Source organism: Lathyrus oleraceus, chromosome 6, assembly GCF_024323335.1.
Source record: "Lathyrus oleraceus cultivar Zhongwan6 chromosome 6, CAAS_Psat_ZW6_1.0, whole genome shotgun sequence".
Taxonomy (NCBI): domain Eukaryota; kingdom Viridiplantae; phylum Streptophyta; class Magnoliopsida; order Fabales; family Fabaceae; genus Lathyrus; species Lathyrus oleraceus.
Genome location: NC_066584.1, coordinates 140,357,527 through 140,374,238, shown reverse-complemented (window position 1 = coordinate 140,374,238; position 16,712 = coordinate 140,357,527). Strand labels below are relative to the sequence as shown.

The following is a 16,712-nucleotide window of genomic DNA, read 5'->3' as shown; positions in this document are numbered from 1 at the left end:
CAAAATATATCTCGAACGGTGACTTTGTCCTCACAAATTTTGTACCTCAAAACACAGTCGTCATCTTCCAAAAACTTCAATAGTTGTTTCATCTCAAATCTTGGTCCTCTTACCGCCTTATTATCTTGAACACACTTGTATATTTTCTTGATATTTGAAACATTTAGAGGTCTTTTCTGTTTCAAAGATGCGAGTATGTTTTTCACCGCCACTGTGTTTAATGTCATGTCTGAAACAAGTTCTCTCTCTTATGGAACAAGGCGGCATACAATGGGATGAGCGGCTAGCTTGTTAGTCAAGACATGATTATGTATACTGAAAAACACATTAAATTTCCATGTTTCATCACTCATACGCTACCCGCACAATTTAAACGTCTCGATCTAGTGTCATCTCATTTCAACTTCCTAATTTGTGGTTGGTACGTGTCACGTCTTTCGCATTTCATTGTTACAAATGTTTATCTTCTATCTAAACCATTGTCGGATCTTTTGATTAGAACTTCAAACCTCAATTTTTTGGCTTCCATGCGGACTCATTGTAGCATATGTTCAGGAACATCTACCTCAACAACAACTAGTCGAACACCCGGTTTAACATCATCATTTACTTCATCTGGTTTAACATCATATTTCACTTCAACTGGATTAACATCCTCACTCACAATAGCTTTGGGAAATATATTTGCGTGCACCATATCTAATGACACCAAAAACAGAAAGAAGAAAAAAAGTATCTTTAAAACTCAAAGTATCAGGCAAGTCCGGATATGCATCTCCGGGCCACACCAAACTTTGTCGGGAGATACATATCCAGACTCAATGTTTTTTTTCAACTCAAAAATCAGATTAATACAAGGATTGAGGGATGAAATGAATGGACTTTACCTGTAATTTCAGCTTCTTTTGCTCCCTTTGATGTGATGAAATTAAAGAATCATGTTTTGATGTTGAAAAGTTGATCGAGAATGAGAGAAATTTTTTAAAGATTTTGAAAATGAATGATATTTTTAGCATGAAGAAGATCATGCAAGATGGTGTTTTAGTCAATTCCCGCTTAACATTTATGAATATACATCTCCGAAAATATCACTAAGTTGTTAATTTAACCAACTCATTGATTAAAAACACCACAATCGAGTACATGAAGTATTTCAAAGATGCGTCTCCTAATACACCTTGATTGCATATCTGGACAATTTTTTTCAATTTGGGATGGATCTCAGAAAAACGAAGGTTGGCATGATTTTTAGGGTATGTCCAAAAATATATTTCCGGAAGCATGAAGGATATTTTCAAGTCCAACTAAAGAAGAGATCTTTAAGTGGCCAGCAAGCTTACTCAATTGACTTCAAGTTCAAACTATTGTAAATATATTTCAACCTTACTAAAATGCAGAAGCATTAACATCATGTTAAATATCTGTTCAAGTCAAACCCTACTTCAATTTCATTCAAACCCGTATAAGATTAAAATCATGATAACTGTCTTTCAAGTCAAATCCTACTTCAATTTCATTCAAAACCTTACTTAAAACTGTCTTACTTTTAACATCGGATTATCTTTCCAAATGCACCCTCTCATTGAGAGGCTATGATAGATTCAACCAGCCAACAAAGATTCATCCCTAGGTGAAATTGTGTTTCCACATCATTACACAATTTTAAAAGTAATGCGATGAATATATTCCTGCAACTTCATTCAAATTGGTTTATTTCAAAGCAACTTTTAAAATTGAAAGTTACAAAACCGAATACAAATTGAAAGAAAAATATAAACAAACAACATAATGTAAAGGTTGTTTTCCTGCTTAGTTTGGGAGCCAAAGTTTTGATTGATCTTGCTGAATAAAAAATTAATCTTTTTCAATAAAAGCAAACTCAAGACCTTCACAAGTTATTCTCTCAACTAAATTTCATAAATGAATACAAAACAGCAAATGATAGGAAAAACCTACATATACTCTTTCAACTCTAACGTACAACAAACATTGAAATACAAAGTGTATTTTTGAGTCGGCGGTGGGAATGGTGGAACCACAGTAGTGCCAATGTGAGCTGTCTCACTTAACTTAGTTGCCACAAAATATCACTGTGAAAACACCTACTCCCAAATACAAGCTAAGTAGGATGCTGCAAATACTGGGGCTTATGGGTTTAACCGCTTCCGAAGTTCCTCCACAAAATTTCCTCTAGGAATATTTATGTTTACATCATTACCTGACTCGAGGCTTTTCAACTGCACTGTCCCTTCCTTTATTTCCTGCTCACCAACGAGTATCATCCAAGGGATTCTTGATTCTTTTGCATAATCAAAGTGTTTCGGTCTTCTTTTGTTTACCAAGAATTCTGCTTTCACACCAGCATCCCATAGTTCACCAGCTAGCTCTCCAGCTAGTGTTACGTCATTCCCTAATATGCTCACTAAGACTTCTGTCTTGGTTGGTCGGGCCATCTAGCAAAAACAAAAAGTTATAAAGAGGAAAATAGTAGTTGTCTTTCTTTGCGAGGTAATGTAACTCGGACGTTCATAACTTGACAAGGACGAGAGTTTTCCAAAATTATAATCAAAAGGAAACACAACTAATAACAGTTTTATCATCATTTCCACACCAAAAAAGCAGCAAAAAGAAAAAGAAAATAGGTAAAAGTGAGCAGCAAACATCCCTAGTGAATAGATGCACCCCACTGGTAATGAACTTAAGTCATCAGCCAAACATCATAAGAAATTGTATGAGTGACACAATCATGCAATGGCAGTTATGAATAGAAAATAATTTAGATGTTAAAATGGGATTTGGTATACGGAATAATCATGGAATATTACTCTTTTTGACATAAAAAAACTACAGAAGTTAGCTATCAAGCATTATGATCACCTGGTTCTGATCCTTCTGCTGTTGCTCCATTATGGCAAATACTCTTTCAATTCCCAGACTTACACCAACTGCTGGAACTTGCTTTGAACCAAACATTCCTATCAGGTTATCATATCGACCACCAGCAGCAATTGAACCAACCTGTGTAAAAACCATCACTAAATATAAGCAAAAGATTTCAGTAAGAACTGTGTAAATGAAACAAGACAGAGGAGAGTATATGCAATGAAAAAGCATGACTATCATAAGCCATCATCAAGAATCAAGAACCTCAAATTATTTCATCATATATAATCCATATGCTTTCTGGATAAGAATAAGGCAAATGCTAACAAGTGTCCTAAGGAAACATGTTAAGAAACCAAAGGTAAAAACTTGTCTTGGAATTTGTGTTTGAAAGAACCATTTTTAAACTTCAAAGAATTAAATACATAAATTCCAAGATAACATGTGCCCTAAACCCCGGGCACTTATTAGCAAAACCCTAAGAATAATTGATGAAAAATGATGAGAAAATCGTGTTGAGACCCATCTCAATCTTTGCTATTTCAAGTTTAAAATAGCGCTGATCACTGAACTTTTTCTACAGTGAAGAATGAACAGAATTGCAATACCGCTGATACCACCATACAAAATGGAATTTTTTGCATCACCTTTCTCATTTACTAATCATATATAGGAAAGGTGCTAAGTAGTTTAACCACTATATAAATCCTACATTACATGTTTAGCTACATTAGAAATTAAAATTAAAATGCCACACAACAGAAAAAGAAACGGCATTGAATTTTTAGGAATGCAGGTTGGTTATTTAACTTGGAGTGGACAACCAGTTAGACAAAGTTTGAATATAACCCATGTAAGTGACAAGTTGAGCTATCAAAGAATAATGAATTGGTAAAAATATTTTTGCAGCAACTTTGCTCTTTCTTGATCATGTGTTGATCAGGGGATGAAATGATCATCTAATTGCTCAATTTTGTTTTTTTAAAAAGGAATACATCATTGAAAGGTAAGAAATACTCCTACAGCAGCAAAAGATAAAACCGAGATGCGAGAACAAAGAGAATCATCATTTCAAAAACACTCCAATTTCTCTGAACATCCGAGTGCAGTATACTCTTTTTCAAAAATCAAGGGTTAAAAAACAGAAACCAACAAAATTATTTTCCAACAAAAGATGAAAAACAAAACTTACTATGCACAGATTTAAATCCTACAGCATAAAAACCAAATCATCAAAAACCAAACCAGTTCTTACTTAGATTCACCGCAAAAACCATTGAAAAATAATAATAGAGTATATAGTAGTTAGTGGTGTATACTGTGCCAGCTGTATTCGGTTAGTGCTAGCTGCTCTATATATAAAGAGCCACTGTATTCATTCTCATAATGAAAATAGAATATTATTCTTTCTCTCTCTTATGATACTCTATCATGGTATCAGAGCTCCTTTTCTTCCGATCCAGTGACCTTCACCCATGGCGTCACCGTTTCGCAACGACGGCGCCTTTTCTTCCTCTCACATCAAGCTTTCAAATCTGATCTCTGTAAAGCTTGATGATAAAAATTTCAAGCAATGGAAACAACAAATTGATGGTGTTGTTCATGGCCACAAGCTTCAACGCTCCGTCACAGTACCGGTGATTCCTCAGCGATCGCCGTCGTCTTCCGATCCTAATCTCAGTGAGGTGAATGATGCGTATCTTGAGTGGGAGCAACAAGATGCTCTCATCTGCACCTGGCTCCTCTCCACGATCTCCGATTCGCTGCTTCCGAAACTTGTTGATTGTACGCACACATGGCAGGTATGGACGGAAGTTCACCGTTACTTCTCCATGTTGCTCACGACAAAAGCACGTCAGCTTCGCTCGGAGTTGCGTCGTCTTTCCAAAGGTAATCTCGCAATTGAATCGTTCATGATGCGCGTGCGTGAAATCAATGAGTCCTTGATTTCAATTGGGGATCCTGTTCCCCTTCGAAACCTAATTGAAATCGTTTTTGATGCACTCCCTGAGGAGTACGATTCTATCGTCGCCGCTGTCAATAGTAAGGAAGATCTCAGCTCTTTGGATGAACTCGAATCCTGTCTCCTTGCTCATGAATCTCGCTTGGAGAAGCATCGGAAAGTGATTCTCACGGAACCGGTGTCTGTTAATTTGACGCAAGCTCCGTCGTCAACCTCGTCTTCTCCGGTGGAACCTTCGGCGCCTACTACAGAGTCTTTTCCGACTGGCACTAGTCACGTGACCGCTCATGCTGAGAACAACAATTACAACACCGGAGGAGGCCGATCTGGACGTGGTGGCGGTCGTTTTGGCCGTGGCGGTGGCCGTTTTGGTAAGCCTCAATGTCAGATCTGTCACAAAACTGGCCATGACGCTTCAATCTGCTATCACATGTATTCGCAATCTCCGCCTATGCAGTTTCCACCTTCTCGTGCTCCCTTCAATCCGTTCCTGATGAACACTCGTCCAGTGTATGCTCCATCTTTTGGCTATGCTGCGCCTAGACCAGCTGCATCCACCCCTTCTCTCCCACAAGCGTTTATGGCAAGTGCAGATCCTAACTTCAATAACCAGTGGTGGTATCCTGATTCAGGTGCGTCACATCATGTTACACCTGATTCTTCTAATGTGTCTGATGCTCACTCTGTGACTGGTTCTGAGCAAGTTTACATGGGGAATGGCCAAGGTTTGTATATCAACTCTATAGGTTCCATGAATTTTACCTCCCCTACCTTTCCTCACACACCTCTCACCCTTCACAATTTACTTCTTGTTCCTCTTATCACCAAGAATTTGATTAGTGTCAGTAAATTTGCCCAAGATAACCAAGTTTTCTTTGAATTTCATCCTTACTTTTGCCTTGTTAAATCTCAGGCTTCTTCTGAGGTGCTTCTTCGTGGAGTTGTAGGAGCTGATGGTCTATACAAGTTCCAAAATCTCTCTTCTCAAGTGCCCAAGCCTCCCTCTAGTCTTAACTTTAGTGTTGTTTTAGGATCAAATTCTTATAGTCCAAGTACATCTTGTAATACTTTACTGCATTCTAGAGCCAACAGTGCTGCTATTCCTGCTTGTACTACTGCTATTCCAATCAATAAAATTGACTCTTCTTGTGTTACTTCACCTCTTGTTTATTCTACTACTTGTGCTAGTTCTGCTCCTACTCCTAATATTAAGTCTAACAGCAAGTATGCTTTATGGCACACAAGACTTGGTCATCCTCATTATCAAGCTCTTGCTGAAGTGCTTAAAACTTGTCACATTCCTCTCCCTTCCAGGTCCCTAACTGAACTATGTACTGCCTGTTGTCTAGGGAAATCCCATAGACTGCCTACCTCTCCATCCACCACTGTTTATACACAACCCTTTGAGTTAGTTGTGTGTGACTTGTGGGGACCAGCTCCCATACAGTCATCAGGGGGTTACTCCTATTTTTTGACATGTGTAGATGCCTTTTCTAGGTTTGTTTGGGTTTTTCCCTTGAGACTCAAGTCTGATACCTTTACTTAGTTTGTTCAGTTTAAAACCATGGTTGAGCTTCAGTTTAACTGTAAAATTAAGGTTGTGCAGAGTGATGGAGGTGGTGAGTTTAGACCTCTCACCAAATTTCTCACTGATCTTGGTATTTCTCATAGGTTTACATGCCCTCATGCTCATCACCAGAACGGTTTAGTTGAAAGAAAACATCGTCACAATGTAGAAACAGGCATGGCTCTATTAGCTCACTCTCATTTACCACTCAAATTTTGGGACCATGCCTTTGTTACAGCTGCTTATTTAATCAATAGGCTGCCTAGTGTATCTCTTGCCCACCAATCTCCTTATTTCAAGCTTCTTCACAAAACTCCAGATTACTCTCATCTTAGAGTCTTTGGCTGTGCCTATTTTCCTTTTCTTCGCCCCTATAACACTCATAAATTGGACTATAGATCCCAAGAGTGCATATTTCTTGGCTACTCCACTAACCATAAGGGCTATAAGTGTCTTGCAGCCACTGGTCGTATCTACATCTCTAAGGATGTTTTGTTTCATGAGACACGATTCCCTTATGCTTCTCTATTTCCTTCAACTTCTCCTGCTGCTACCACATCTTCTTCTCCTCCCACTTCTGCCTGGTCTATACCAACAGGTCATCTTTCTGTAGCTCCTCTCCATCAAGTTATTTCTATCCCTGCTACCACTATTGCTTCTGGCAGCAGTTCTATGTCTACTCCTGGGCATGCTCTCAATTCTCCTATCAGACCACCTTCCAACATTACCTCTCTTGCTCCCAGCAATACATCTTTGGCATCCCCTAATCCCATCACCTCACCTATCACTCCTGCATCTCTCACTCCTCTCACCTCTGATATTGCAGAGGCTAGTACTATCTCTCCTTCTTCTAGTCCTGAATCTGTTGCTCATTCCAGCCCTGAACCAGCCCCCCATCCAACCTTTATTCATCCCCATAATACTCATTCCATGCAAACTAGAGCCAAAAGTGGCATTATAAAACCTAGACTTCACCCCACCCTTTTACTCACTCATGTGGAACCTACTACTGTTGGTCAGGCTTTGGCCTCTTCCCATTGGTTTCAGGCCATGAAAGATGAATATCAGGCCCTGTTGAAGAATCAGACTTGGACCTTGGTGTCACCATCTGTTTCTAGGAAGCCAATTGGCTGCAAGTGGGTATTCAGGGCTAAGGAGAACCCTGATGGTTCCATCAATAAGTATAAGGCCAGGTTGGTGGCTAAAGGCTTCCATCAGCAGGCTGGTACTGATTTTACAGAAACTTTTTCACCTGTGGTTAAACAGGTTACTGTCAGAACTGTCTTATCTCTTGCAGTGACACAGAAGTGGCCTATCCAGCAAATTGATGTGAACAATGCCTTCCTGAATGGCACCCTTGAGGAAGAGGTATATATGCAGCAACCTCCTGGTTTTGAAGCTCCTGACAAGACTCTTGTATGCAAGCTGAACAGGGCTATTTATGGGCTAAAGCAGGCTCCTAGAGCCTGGTTTGACAAGCTTAAGAGCTCTTTACTGCAACATGGTTTTCATGCCAGCAAATGTGATCCTAGCCTATTCTTGCTTCATACTGCAAACTTAACTATAATGGTATTGGTCTATGTTGATGATATTATCATCACTGGTAATTCTGCCCCTTTCATTACCAAGCTGATCAGCAAATTAAATACTGATTTTTCTCTGAAACAATTGGGAAAATTGGAGTATTTTCTTGGCATAGAAGTTACTCATTTGGCTAATGGTTCACTCTTTCTTTCTCAAGCTAAATACTTAACTGATTTGCTTGCTAAGGTTAACATGCTCAATGCAAATAGTATGCCTACTCCTATGGTATCTACAAGTAATCTGTCAAAAGTTGGCTCTGCTGCTATTCCAGATCCAACTCAGTTCAGGTCCGTTGTGGGGGCACTTCAGTATGCCACTATTACCAGACCTGAAATCTTATTTTCTGTAAACAAGGTTTGCCAATTTTTATCTCATCCTTTGGAAGAACATTGGAAGGCCGTTAAAAGGATTTTGAGATGCCTAAGTGGTACTCTACATCATGGATTACTCATTCAGCCTGCTCCTGCTCATCAACCTCTATCTTTGCTTGGGTTCTGTGATGCTGATTGGGCATCAGACCCTGATGACAGGCGCTCTACTTCAGGAGCCTGTGTGTTCCTAGGCCCTAATTTGATTTCATGGTGGTCTAAGAAGCAACAATTGGTGGCTAGGTCTAGTGTTGAGGCTGAATACAGGAGTATGGCCCAGCTTGCTGCAGAAATCCTATGGGTGCAGTCCCTTCTTCTTGAGCTTCACTGCAAAATCTCCATTCCCAAACTTCTCTGTGACAATCTCAGCACAGTCACTCTTGCACATAATCTTGTTCTGCATAATAGGACAAAACATATGGAGCTTGATATATTTTTTGTGAGGGAAAAGGTATTGTCCAAAAGCCTCATTGTTGAACATGTGCCAGCTATGGATCAATGGGCAGATGCTTTAACCAAGCCACTTTCAGCAGCCAAGTTTCTTCCTCTAAGGGACAAACTGAGAGTGTTCAACAAACATAGTCTGCTTGCTCTACCCTCAGTTTCTAAGGGGGACTAATAGAGTATATAATAGTTAGTGGTGTATACTGTGCCAACTATGCTGTGCCAGCTGTATTCGGTTAGTGCTAGCTGCTCTATATATAAAGAGCCATTGTATTCATTCTCATAATGAAAATAGAATATTATTCTTTCTCTCTCTTATGATACTCTATCAAATAAATCCTAATTTAGAAGGTAGTCTGTTAGGACCCATATAACCACGAATTGAACCTTAAATCCCACTCTCTCACCTCCTATTTATCTTGTCCACTAAAACCATTAACAATGTTTCAATCTACAATCTTTCATACAAAACTTTCTCCATTAAAGTTAATATTTGTCTAAAAAATCTAAAGCTTATGCTGTCTGATATGACTCAGATTTAAATTTTAATTGCTAAAAGAACTGCTAATTCTTCATTACATCTTGTGTTTAGACTAGCCTGATTTAAAACAAATTGTAAAAATGGGTCTAGCTTGTTACATCTAAAGTTGTATAAGACAGTGAACATCCACTATATCTGGGATGATATAATGAATTGTGCCCCTCAAAGAATGAAGGGACTAGAGAATAAGCATTTCAGAATGGAGATAAGATTTAAAGACACGAGAATTACCTGAGCACCCCCTTTAAAAACAGCTTCAAATATAACTCCAGTATAATAATCTAGACCTCTGGCAAGACTTAAGTCAAAAACCACCTTATCAAGGCGTTTTGATTTATCCAGAGCTTTAAATAAAATTTCCAGATCATTCAACGCATCAACAGATCCGGCATTTTCTAAGAAAGCACTGCCTTCTTGTTTAAGTTTAGATAATAATGTTAAAGGATGTCCTTTTTCTTTAACAAAAGTTCCAATTCTGTCCGCTGTCTCAGCAGTTAATCCTTTCTCTTCCACCTACAGCGTGAAAGTCAGTAAAAACCACATTACTAAACTTAAGAAATCATGGCATTGCAAAAGATAACTTCCAGATGTCAACAGTTTAGAGTGAATTATTCTAAAGAATTGTCATCAGACATATTCTAAAAGGCAACAACTAAGAATTGTCATCAGACATATTCTAAAAGGCAACAACTATCGTAAGTCTCAAAATCCTTTGCCAATGCAATGCAATATACTTGCATAGTTCTACGAACATTTAAAATGTGAATGCATTTTTTAATAAAGGAAAATGTAAACAAAATATTAAATCACACTACTCAATATTTGTTCAACTCATTCCAGCCCACATCAGATTGATAAAATGCAAGTTAACCCTCCAAGTACAATAATATGAAGTTATCATATATTTAAAAAAAAGAAAAAATAATAACACCAGATTTAAAAGATAAACACTCAGTCTAATGCATTCAATAAGCCATTTTCATTTGATCGAGTCCAACATTTGAAATCACACAGTTTCCAAGTAACAGTAGAACAGAAAATGGATGGGAAATCGAAAATAATGCAATTCAGACACTCCTCATAAAAGAAGAAACAACAATAGAAAATGTTTCGGTGTAGTAAGTAACCAATGACGGGGTGTTGGCATCCTCAATAAATCATGCAACAAAATTTACCAAAAGAATGCAAAGGCACCAACTTGAATTCCATCCCCAAATCAAAGTATTTGCCATTGATAAAGAATAAACTATTAGCATTTAGAAAATGAAAATAAAATAAAAGCCTACATCTTTCAAAAAGTGCAACACAGAGAACAGTTTAAGCACAATAAAATTGGTACACTAAATCAAAATCAAAATAATTAATAAGGAAATAGAAACAAACAACAAATGTCCTCACCATTTCTTTTCTAATCTGTTCGAACGATTGTTTGTCTAATTTGTCAATACTTGAACATATAGTCCTAAACTTTTCAGGAGGCACTCCACATATTTGCATCATGCCATCCAGTAACTTTCTATGATTCAACTTTACCTGTGAAATAGAAAGATTTACAACAGGAAGGTCATAACAAAACACACAATATATAATTTGAAGACATTATTAAATATGAAATTTAACCACTGAATTGGAAAACCCCTGTCAATGACCAGACATATTCAAATGAATGATATTATAAAGTTAAATTATAGCAAATCAAAATTAACAAGATCACAGGCACTCGCAAAACTCAATCACCAGGCACATCCAAATTAATGATATTATACGGGTAAGTTATAACAAATAAGCAAGGATGAGTAAACTAGTAACATTTAACAAGATCATACAAAGATCACATTTGCCAGCAGGTAACCTGATAACTTAAATGAGTCGGGTTGATTAAAATCATTCAGCTTTAGCACGACATGGCAAAAAGACATCAACTTGTAGGTTGATAGCAACACATGTCTAAAGATTTAATGCCAACAAATATGCTATTAAAAGTGTTAAGAAATGTGGTTGGGCCTAACTCAACCCTACAAAACCGGCTTGTAGGGTGAGGATTGTCCCCACTTATAAAGACATGTTCAGGCCATATATTGTCCAATGTGGGACTCTTAACAAAAAGTTCTACTTCAAAATATATAATGAAAACTTAAAAGGCTGACGCACATATACTAATACATATTCTGATATTGTGCGATGTGAAAAACTGCTCACCAAAATACATATAGACAGACCATGAAAAATAATGGTTAAAGAACTATCAAATCACAAACTCAGTAAAGTCTAAATAGTTCTATATATCAGTGTTATGGATGGCAGATTGTTCTATATATCAGTGTTATAGATGGTGGGAAGACCATGGTGGAGAACCCAAAATACAACATATGGCGCTGCCATATCCGACGTATGGCATCATGGCCCCAACATCCTTCACAAATTTGGCTGTGGCAAAGAGCCAAAAATCTGCCAGTGATATCCGCTATTACTGATATTTGACAACACTGATACAAATTCAGAAAACCAGTATTTTTTGTAGCAGGAATGTTACAAAAATTTACCTCAAAATCCCCAATGTTCAGTTCATCAAGCAATTCGGTCAAAATTCTGACAACCTCAAAATCTGGAGCCATTTTTTCAGCTGGACCAGCAATATCAAAGTCACATTGATAAAATTCACGGTATCTTCCTTTAGATGGATTGTCCCTTCTGTAGACCTTAGCTATTTGGTACCTTTTCAAAGATGTCAGACCATTCATAGCTACAAACCTAGCAAATGGAACTGTCAAATCATACCTCAAAGAACAGAGCTCCCCACCCTGTCAAACAAGTCGATAACCAGTTAGCATGAAATGAAATTCCGCTTTATCTATGGATTTGGTGGGAAGTGGGAACCAATCTGGTTGAGAACCTTAATGGTGGTTTGTCTTAACAAGCAGAAGTCTAGATTCATGAAATCAATCTTGTCTTAAAAAGCAGAAGTCTAGATTCATGAAATCAATCAAAAATATAAGGAAAAATGCTACAGAGCAAAAATATCCAAATTTGTTACTGTTTTGAATGTTGAAGTTTTGTTTCACAACATTTTTGTTTGGAGAAAAGAAAAATTGTGTCATAAAATGAACTCAGCTTGTCAAGAAGTGAACGAGCAATAAACATATGTACCTGATCAGCAAGATCATAAATCAACTTTGAGTCTTCTCCATATTTTCCCATGAGAGTTTCTCGCAATTCAAAGACAGGAGTATCCAAGGCTGTGGCGCCATGCCTCTCAAAAACTTCTTCTATTACTGAAAATGCTTTCTTTCTAATTGTCATTTGTTCTTTAGCAAAATCACGTGTCCCCTGATATGGTTGTGATACTCAAGGTAAGACTACCAACAATTTGCATTCCAACCAGGAACAGAAATAAAAATAAGAAAGTTCCATTATCTATAGACAACACAATTAAATGCCTCAAAATATATGTTGAAAAAGAAACACCAATTCCAGATTAAATGAGGTGAGAATTGGATTGATATTTCATCAAGAAAAATGTTCAAACAGAGTTTCTATTTACCTACAAAAGTGATAAAGTTAAGAGAACTACAACGTGCCTGACACAGTCTAAGTAACACAAAGTTAATCTTATCCATAAAATAAAATTACCTTAGGAATCTTGGGCAATCTTCTGCTTTCATTGCTTTCTACAACATCCTTTACTTTCAATAAAAATTCATTGAATTCAGGTCTTGCCAAATCCAAAAACAATAGAAAATCAGCAACCCAAGTCTCTACATCACTCTTTTTTTCACTCTGCAACCTATCCTTAATCAACTGCAAAATCGAACTAGTTCCTTTTCCCAAAACAGCCTTCTTCTTCTTCTTTTCTACTTTGGAATTCTCTCCATTTTCTGTAGCACCTCGGATCTTTTCATTCAACTCACCAGCCTCAAGTACAGCATAAGCAGTCACAAGTTCCCACGCCACAATTTTCCACACAAGCGCAAACAACACATTGATTTCATGTGCAAACTTATCATACACCTTTCCAGAATACAAATTGAAAGACTCGTTAAAACTACTAAGCAACCTAGCATCAGTTGGACATTCCTTCCCAAAGATTTCACCAATTTTCGATTTCAAATCATCACCACCAATAGCCAACAAGTTACTTTGTGCACGAGCAAAACTACAGTCACCCAATTCCCTCAATGCCATTGCCAAAGGCAACAACACATTGCACACAGTATGCTCACTCCCAAGCTCAATTTTCCCCAATTTATGACCGGAATTCAACTCAACTCGCATCCTAGAATGCACTGATTTCGCCTTCTCCCTAATAATCCCATGAATTTTAGGAATTTTCACAACCGAAGAAACAGTTTCCTTTCCCACAAACTTAGATCCATTAAGCAAAATCCTCATATCACCAGCAACTCCAACTTCCTCCTTAGAACTATGTCCATCACCGGAATCCATCAAATTGAAAACACTCACATCAGCCTTCAAAGCCTCACAAGAAAACGCCGCAGCCACATCAGCAAAAGCAGACAGCGCCGTCGATTGATGATCCAAAACTGCGGAAACACCAATCAACCCTAAACACCCATTATTGATCAACAATGACTGTTCGTCTTCAGTCACATCGAGTTCTTCTTCGAAATGAAAACTCTTCTGATTCAAATTCAGTGTTTCTGATATGCATAATGGAACGTGTTTAGATGAGTTGCAGAGGAGGAGTTTGTTGAGAAGGACGATGAGGAAGGCTCTTGTTTCTTCTAGGGTTAGGAATTCGGGGATGTTGATTTTTTGCTTTAGCGACGGCGTTGAGGATAACCGGTCGAGTGCGGATGAGTCTATTCGTACTTGAGATTGGCCAGTGGCGGTGGCGTAGACGGAGGAGGAAGAGAGAGATGAACCCTTGCCGCCGAGTGTTACGGCGGATACCTCCTTGTGACTCATTGTTGGAACGAGTGAGTGACAAACGAGGGTTTAGCTCCAGTTCAGACAGTAGGGTTGTTTCTAAAGCTAAACTCTGTTTGTTTTCGGTTTAATAAATATTCTCAGTTTGACAAAAATGTAACGGAGATTATTTAATTTATGAATGTAATAAATTTTCAGTTATTTTGTGTGAGATCAATTGTCACATTATATTTAAACTAATTTTATTTTAATTGTGAATTTATTAATTTTATTTTAATTGTGAATTTAATAAGTAAATTATATGTGATTCAATTAATTTATATCTGCCTTCATCAATTAACAAGATTAATTTTATTATTTGATAATAAATATCACATATTTTGTATTGCTTCATGAAGCAAGTCACACGAATATTTAAACAACGAGAACGTCACGTGTATCTACTCTAATGGTAAAAATGTTAAGCATTAGAACTTAAAATCCACATATGCATTAAATAGTCTCCATTGGAGATGCTCTAAGGTCATCCACCAACTGAATCACAAAAAACGGTCACGTTAATAATAACAAATTTTGAATAGCAGAGGAGTTTTTGCATGAAGCCCTTTTGTTTTCGCTACTTTCACATTGTCGCCACCGGTCAAGCTACTGGATGGAGGTGCATCTAAGCCTCATAGACCATTGTTCTAGGATATTTTCACTGAAAGCCAAAGATCCAATTTTTTGAAGAAGATATTGGACCTGATTGAAAAGGGAATTATGAAAGTCTCTCTTAAAGGAGGAAATTGATTGCTACCAAAGGTTAGATGGATCAGAAGCTTTTTTAGGAACTGTGCATCCTTGGAAGGAGGCACTAGTCATTAAACTCTTTGGAAAGAATGTGGGTTATCATTTGATGAATGATAGGTTGAAGAATATGTGGAAACTTACCAGAGATTTTGAGATCATGAATGTTGATAATGGTTTCTTTATGGTCAAGTGTGAATTGCTCGCAAATAGGGAGAAAATCGTGTTAAAAGGCATGTTGATGTTGTTTGATCATTATTTGGCAATGACTCAATGGACTCTAGACTTTGCATCTCCTCTTTCAAAGGTGGAGAAGACTTTGGTTTAAATTTGTTTTTTAGGGCTTAACTTATTGTATTATGATGAAAGTATCCTTCTTGGTTTGGCATCTGTTGTGGGTACTCCTATTAAGATAGATACTAACACCCTGAATGTATAGAGGGGAGGGTTTACGAGAATTTGCATGGAGATTGATATGACCTTGTCATTTGTCAGAAAGGTCAATGTTAATGGTCTATGGTATAACATGTATGAAGGTTTTCATATTATTTGCTCCAATTGTGGTTGTTATTGACATCACATATCTGAAGTCAAGCTTCTCCAACATTATGTTTTGATGAAGACAAGTATATTATCTCTAGTTCATGTGCATTATCAAAGGATAAGAAAAAGTTTTATGACTCAAGCTATGGTATCAAGACTTGTATCTCAAGCATCACTGTCAAGACGTTCTTGGAACTTAAGAGAATGATCACCTCATTAAAGGTACAAGTTACAATTATTCATGTGTCTTACCATAGTGCTCAGAAAATTCGTTATCAATTCACCTTTATGCATAAAAATCTTTTTGAATAATTATATTTTTGAACTATCACATTTCTTAGAGTATTTTCAAAGTTTCATCAGGTGTAACTGGTTACACATTTCTGTTAACCGGTTACCAGAATGAAACTTTAAGTATTTTTCAAAATTGCATCAGGTGTAACGAGTTAACCAAAACCTGTAACCGGTTACACCTTCGAAAAATTCAAATTTTAATAAATCGCTTCAACTGTAACCGATTACAATTACGTGTTAACCGGTTAACACTAAAGTAGTGAGACTTTTTGGCTGAAAATATGATTCCAACGGATTCTAAATTTCACCTACCAAGCAAGGCGTTGATCATGGTATTATACTCATTCCTAGAGGTGTGATGCATGTATAAATACCTAAGGTTTCAGATTTTGAAAAACCACCTATTTCATTACAAATCAAACTCAAACTTATATTTTTAAACAAGTGCCTTGTGTCATAAGTTTTTGTGTGAAACTTTATGCTTTCATTTTTCACTACATCAATCAAAAGTTTCATTAACTATGTTCTGAGCACTTACGTAAAATACTTATGAATTGTATTCTTTAAAGGGGAGATTAATTCATGTAATTGATATACATCTTACAATTTCATCTTTTTATCTAAACTCAAATTTGTGTGTATAACTTGTTGTCCAGGATTGTTGGAAATAAGAGAGTAAAAAGGAGAGGATTGTTTTCTTTTTCTACTTTTTAAAATCATAAGGGAGTGTTCCTTATTGATTTAGTTAGTAACTTGTATATATAGACTAGGATTAGGCTTGTATAAGATTCTAACAAATAGTGAAATCTCTTACATGTGGTAAGGGAATTAGACGTACTCTCGAATTGTGAG

General features: G+C 37.1%; 1 protein-coding gene across 1 annotated transcript; it reads right to left on the bottom strand.

Annotated features, from left to right (window-relative positions):
* Positions 1-1,786: 1,786 nt before the first annotated feature.
* On the bottom strand, positions 1,787-14,379 carry LOC127097837 (histidine--tRNA ligase, cytoplasmic). The gene is made up of 7 exons (XM_051036319.1): positions 12,981-14,379; positions 12,498-12,677; positions 11,894-12,151; positions 10,749-10,883; positions 9,582-9,863; positions 2,878-3,018; positions 1,787-2,453 (listed from the first exon to the last, which is right to left on the bottom strand). The coding sequence occupies exons 1-7, from the start codon at positions 14,274-14,276 to the stop codon at positions 2,148-2,150; spliced, it is 2,598 nt and encodes an 865-aa protein (XP_050892276.1). The 5' UTR covers positions 14,277-14,379; the 3' UTR covers positions 1,787-2,147.
* Positions 14,380-16,712: the final 2,333 nt, after the last annotated feature.